Source organism: Populus nigra, chromosome 10 (genome assembly GCF_951802175.1).
Source record: "Populus nigra chromosome 10, ddPopNigr1.1, whole genome shotgun sequence".
Classification (NCBI taxonomy): Eukaryota; Viridiplantae; Streptophyta; class Magnoliopsida; order Malpighiales; family Salicaceae; genus Populus; species Populus nigra.
The window spans coordinates 3,752,332-3,759,306 of NC_084861.1; the positions used below are offsets into that span (position 1 = coordinate 3,752,332).

Sequence of the window (6,975 nt, forward strand, 5' to 3'; positions counted from 1 at the left end):
CATTACCTTTAAGTAGCTAGACAGTGCAAGATGGAGAGCGTAATGTTGTCCTTACTGATTCATAACAAATCACTGAAAATTAAAATATTTATTTTTCATTGGCAACAGAAGGAGGGATAATCGTCCTGTCCTAAGCCTCGTTCTTTTGGAGATAAGATAGCTCCTGGATGACTAGTAACAGTAAACCTTACCACTTTAAATAATTGGACCACAGGTAGCAACAATCAATTAGCCTAACAGGGGCAAATAGTACTGATATGTTTTGTACTCATTGTTGATTTTTAATCAGTGGTGAGGATATTTAATCTCAAGGTAGCTCAGACATTCTACATGCTGCTAAACTCTTATGGCTCTCTATGTTGTACCTTTATGGCTTCCTCTTATCTTACTTCTGGCACTACTGCTTCTATTTTTGAAAAAGATGGGAGTTATGAGACAAAGCGAGCAGCTTCTTCCTCCAAGCCCTCCTAAGCTTCCAATTTTAGGCAACTTGCACCAACTTGGATCACTGCCTCACCAATCTCTGTGGCAACTCTCCAAGAAATATGGCCCTGTCATGCTAATTCGACTTGGTCGAATACCAACTGTCGTTATCTCCTCTGCTGAGGCAGCAAGAGAGGTCTTAAAAGTTCATGATCTTGCCTTTTGCAGCAGACCTCTTTTAGCTGGGCCAGGGAGACTCACGTACAATTATCTAGACATAGCATTTTCACCATATAGTGATCACTGGAGAAACATGAGAAAAATTGTTACTCTGGAGCTATTCAGCTTGAAAAGGGTGCAGTCTTTCCGGTTCATCAGGGAAGAAGAAGTTGGCTTGCTGGTCAATTTTATCTCTGAGTCATCAGCTTTAGCAGCACCTGTTGATCTTACTCAGAAATTATATGCTCTCGTTGCGAATATAACATTCAGGATTGCTTATGGATTCAATTATCGAGGGACTAGCTTTGATCGAGATAAATTTCATGAAGTGGTTCATGACACCGAGGTTGTACTGGGAAGCATCTCAGCAGATGAATCCATCCCGTATTTAGGGTGGATTGTGGATCGGCTTACTGGTCATCGTGCAAGGACTGAGAGAGTTTTCCATGAATTAGATACTTTCTTTCAGCATTTAATTGATAATCATCTTAAACCTGGAAGGATAAAGGAGCACGATGACATGGTAGATGTTTTGCTGAGAGTAGAGAAGGATCAGACTGAACTTGGTGCATCTCAGTTCACAAAGGATAATATCAAGGCAATCCTCCTGGTATGCTGTTCAACATTGCCATTATCATACATTAAATCCTGAGCTTCAATAGATTACTTCATGTTATTAAGTGTATATGTAGTGTCTATCATTTCATTGCCGCTAGCATATTTCAGAATTTGCCACCAGGCTTTTAGGGAGCAACAAGCCACAGGCATTTGGTTGTCTGAAAGAGGAATCTAGTTATGTAGTTTCACATATATATGTTAAGGGTCTAGCTGATAAGCCGTCAAAGTTAGATAGTTTTTGTTGGGTGCCCAGTGGTAAGTAAGGTGCTTATATATAAGATGTACCCGTACGTTTTTAGTATTGGCTTTTGGGTTGGAGGTGGCGTCTATCATTATATCTAAGCCCTTGTCTGTGCATTGCCAAAGCTTTTTCAAGTGCTATTATATCAGAAAATTTCGTTGTGTTTCTTGGCATGGTTGCTATACCATTTAGAAAAACCCCTCAGAGTATAATCTCAAAGCTAAGTTGTTGTGCTTGATAAATTTGCATGATTCTTGAGATTCATCACTGTGCAAGTGTTGGGAATAGTAAGAGCAACATGCTAAATGATGCTGTCCAGCAACATCATGCGCTGTAATTTCTGTTATAAACTAAAGCTATAAAGAAATATTTGCTTGCTGTTATTATGAAATTAATTGCCTACTTTTCTCTATTGTTTAAACAGATTAATTGTCTAATTGGATTCTGATGTTTGTCTGTCAGAATTTATTTCTGGGAGGAGTAGACACTATTTCACTGACAGTGAATTGGGCAATGGCAGAACTTGTTAGGAATCCAAGAGTGATGAAGAAAGTGCAGGATGAAGTTAGGAAATGTGTTGGAAATAAGGGAAGAGTTACTGAAAGCGACATCGATCAACTTGAGTATCTCCGGATGGTAATAAAAGAAACTCTGAGACTGCACCCTCCTGCCCCACTACTTATCACAAGAGAAACCATGTCTCACTGTAAAGTCAGTGGTCATAATATCTACCCGAAGATGCTGGTCCAAATTAATGTCTGGGCAATTGGACGTGACCCCAAGTACTGGAAGGATCCTGAAGAGTTTTTCCCTAAAAGATTCCTTGATAGCTCCATTGACTATAAAGGACAAAGTTTTGAGTACTTGCCATTTGGATCTGGTCGAAGAATTTGTCCTGGTATTCATATGGGATCTATAACAATGGAGATTATACTTGCAAATCTCTTGTATTGTTTTGATTGGGTTTTTCCCGATGGGATTAATATGGAAGACATCAACATGGAAGAGAAAGCTGGTGTTAGTGTTACTACCTCTAAGAAGACACCTCTCATCCTTGTACCAGTCAACTACCTTCAGTGACTATCAGAAGATATCATGATCTCATAAGCATATCTATAGTTTCATGCACTTAAGAATGTATGATTGTGCTTTTCTTTCGTTTTAGCTTTTGTTAGAAGGATAGGCTCGGATCAGAACACCTCTTTCGAGGTGGGGGACATGGATGCCATTGAGCCAGAGGCTCATGGCACTTAAAGTACGATTTGTGCACGATTGTAATGTATGCGAGTGATGTGTATGTATGTGCTTGTAGTTATGGCTGTCTGCAGAGAGTTCCAAAAATTTCAACACAAAGAGTTTGGTTGAAATGTTTGAGCCCTCTCTCGTTTTCTTCCGCGTCTCTCAATGAAACTTCCATGTGTAAAAAGCTTTCCAGGGTATACTTTAAGGAAGGTCGACGGGATACTTTCTCCATAGCTAGCAGATCTTAAATGCCTGAGGATGAATGAGTTGGAATTAGTGGCCAATACTGTTAAGGGTGTGGGTGCCTAATTCAGGCTTCCGTCACTTTATTGTCTAAAAAATGACCTTTTGGCCACAACTAAAACAAGTCCTAGTCTTTTTTTAACACTCTCTGTACAGTGCTGACATAAAAAACTATTTCCAGTGAAACAAATGAACTATAAGGTGTAGTCTGAACTAAACTGAGTACCACTATTGATACTATGACCGTCTGAGCCACTAACTGACAGTTTTTGTCTAAACCTCCTCTGAACCCATGAGCCCTGACGTCCACTTTGTCCCCTAGACGGACATGTACTTAATTTGTAACGGCCTGACCAACATGTTGTATATTTTCCACTTTGGACCTTCCAGTCCATCTATTTCCAGGGCTTCTACCCAAGTTCCCCTCACGGTTTTGTTCTTGGCAGCCACACATGGCCCCAAAACGCGTACAACATGTTAGCAACCAGCATCACTTATAGAGTCCTGGCTCTGGACGCTCGCTTCTGATGTGGGATATCACAATTCCCCCACCGTAAGACGAGCTGTCCTCAGCCCTAATACCAAATGTAATGGCCTGACCCAACATGCTGTATATTGTTCGCTTTGGACCTCCCAGTCCACCCATTTCCAGGGCTTCTACCCAGGTCCCCCTCACGGTTTTGTTCTTGCGCATGGCCCCAATACATGTACAATATGTTAGCAACTAGCACCACTTATAAGGTCCTGGCTCTGGACGCTCGCTTTCGATGTGGGATATCACATAATCCCTGTTGCTTAAAAGACTGACCCTCTTCTCTAGGCCTCTTAGACTGGCCTACAGTCATGTCCTTTAATTCTCGCGCCTCTATCAACCTAGTGCTATCATCAGCTAAGGAGTAGGATGGAAACACCTGTAGGATGGAAACACCTGTGACACCATCACCATATACATAGAGGATTTGAGTCATCTAATGAACCTCTTCACCCTCCACTCCTTAGTAGGTAGAGAGATTTGCAAACCTGGACAACTGAGTGAACTTCAGATCATACTCATCCACTGTCCTGCTCCCCTGAGATAACCTCTCAAACTTATAAAATCGAGCATCCCTAACGCTCTGAGGGAGAAACCTGTCTAAGAACATGGAGTTAAACTTCTTCCATGTCCACTAAGACGCTATTGGCCTTGCTCTTTTCCTAGACTCAAACCAAGGGATTGCCACATCTCCTTCCAACCTGAACGATGCCAAACTCACAGCTCGGTGGTTTGTACATCCCAAAGCTTCTCACTGTTGCCAAATATCATCTAGGAACCTTTGAGGATCCTCTAAACTGTCCATCCTAGTAAAAATAAGAGGTGCCAACTTCATGAAGTCATTTAACAACACATTAACTCTCTGAACAGTATGGGATGTCGAGGGTACATCTCTATCCCTTCTTCTATCTCTCTCTATAATAAACTCTATCCAGGTTCACACAACCTGGCTAAGTTGCTGAAACGTTGTAACAGGCTCAGGGTCAGCTACCCCCACACCTGTTTCATCAACCATATTTGCCTCTTCTATCTCCCGAGGCTCTTCCTCCACTAGTAGAGGTACCTCCTCAACATGTTGAGGCACAGGTGCACCGCGCCTCCTTTTCTGCCTTGTAGTTCTCAACCGCACAATAGGGACATCATCTTGATCGTCATCTACTTTAATAGTATCAGCTATTCGTCTATTCCTTGGCGTTTCCTATAAAAAAGTGAGAGCACTCAAGTCATGCTAGGAGAATAGCATGATAATTATCACAGAATTATAGGAAAGCATATCTATCATAAGTAAGAAGATATGCTTGATGAGAATTCAGAATTTCAAAGACAACAAATAAGACAATATGGATCCTAATGCTCCACTTATTATGAAATTTAATTATACTATTGTTCCTTTAACCTAAAGCTCTGATACCAAGTTTGTCACGACCCAAATCCCGAATCCATGATCGGCACATAGGCAAGGTTCCTCTCCAAGGTTCCATGCCTATGCAAACCCAAACTTACATACAAACGTATCCTTCAAATAACTCAATCAGAGTTCAACGTAGCACTAATAACAAAATTAACTTCATAATATAATTTAATTGTCTTAATACAAGAGTTAATACAATTTTATAGTTGTGGAGCACTAACTAAACATAAGGAAAAATACAAATTTCAACAAAATAACAGGTCCTGAAGATCCAATAAAATGACCCGCTAACAAGTTATAAGCCTGGAAAAATAAATAATGGGAGGGTGAGTTCAACAACTTAGTGAGTAGATAGCGTTCAATACACACACACACGAGATAATATAACAATAACGTATATGTATACAATTATGGCTTTAGGTTCTTATAGGAAGGTTTCTTAAATATGCCATAACAAGAATATCATAAGGTAAAGCTCGTCAGAAAATCAAAATGCTATGAGTATAAGGCTCCGTACTGTGGGATGATCAGTCCACACAAGTTGGTGACTCTCCGGACCAACTAGGGTTCAGATACAATGTGCATAAAGACTAACACTACCCTGTTAGCATGAGTATTTTGACTGACATACTATAGGTTCATAATCATAATCAAACAGACATATTCATATCTCAAGGCTCAACTCATGACATCAATCAAATGAGGAGCTATCAATTCAAAAGTCAATTCAAAATATATACTGGTTCATATCAAGAATTCAGATTCAACAATTGATTATGCTTTATCATAATAAGGATAATAATCAATATATATATATATATATATATATATATATATATATATATTATCAAGAATCATGATCCAATTCATATTAACAAATCAAATATTTATAATATTTCTCATGCATATGAAAAATTATTCACTCACCTGACTCGAAAGCAAACAGAAGTCAAAAACAGATACCGAAGAAAATCATACTGACGTCTCACCTGTAGAATATCAAGATTATTTGAATACAAAGGACACATATTCAAGAACGACTTGAAATAAAATTTAACCTATTTAATACACTTAACTAAAGGTGTATTCCATAACCCGATATGTTTTTGAACTAACTAGTCAATTTTCTCAAAAACCCAAAAATTAAACATTTTTCCCGAAATCTAATCCATAATAAAACAAATAATAAGACTTGATAATAATTCACTAAATAACCCTCAATTAATCATCAAACCAACTGCAAAAGCTAATATTACAGCTAGGGATCAATTTGTAATTTATCATATTTTTAAGGGTCAAATTGTAACTTTGTCAAATTGGAGGATCAAATTCAAAATATCATAAATTCATGACTATAGTGGAAGTTTGTCCATAATTCATCTTTTATTCTGTCCAGAATCTAGGAATATGCTCCAAGGACCAATCTATAATTTTTCCAAAGTTTAGGGACTAAACTGTAATTTTCACAAATTGAGGGACCAAACCGAAATTGTGTCATCTTCAACCTTAAACCCAGAATTTCAACAGAAAACCTACTGTTCGTTCCAGATTTCTAACTCAAAATTCACCATTTACACAAATCATAACTCAAAATCATCATCTTTACTTACAATCTCTCAAAATCAACTAAACAATCCATTACCCACAACAATCAACCCTATAACATTCAAATTAATTCATCAATAAACCCAAAACACAATTTTTAAAACCCTAACATTCAACCAAAATAGAAATTTAAAGCTAAAGGAAACATATTATACACATTAAAACATAAATTTAATATCTTCAACATTAGTTTGATGTCCTCCTTTAACCCACTAATGAAGCTGGAAATATAGTAGGACTCAAGAAGTAAGGAATTTAACGAATGCATTAATGATTTCAGTTCCTCAAACCTCTCAATGTATTCCTTAATACCACCCTTATGTGTTAATTTGTTAAATTCCTCCACAATGTTAGCTCTATTACCAAACCGGTTGCATATGGCTCCTGAAAATTCTTCCCAATCAAGATTACCCTCTACCCCACACATATAGCCTTCAAACC

The 6,975-nt window shown here is 38.3% G+C and overlaps 1 protein-coding gene across 1 annotated transcript; it reads left to right on the forward strand.

Annotated features, from left to right (window-relative positions):
• The first annotated feature begins 340 nt into the window (after nt 1-340).
• On the forward strand, nt 341-2,824 carry LOC133705090 (cytochrome P450 71B37-like). The gene is made up of 2 exons (XM_062130182.1): nt 341-1,252; nt 1,964-2,824. Exons 1-2 carry the CDS (start codon nt 347-349, stop codon nt 2,579-2,581), a joined length of 1,524 nt encoding a protein of 507 aa, XP_061986166.1. The 5' UTR covers nt 341-346; the 3' UTR covers nt 2,582-2,824.
• Nucleotides 2,825-6,975: the final 4,151 nt, after the last annotated feature.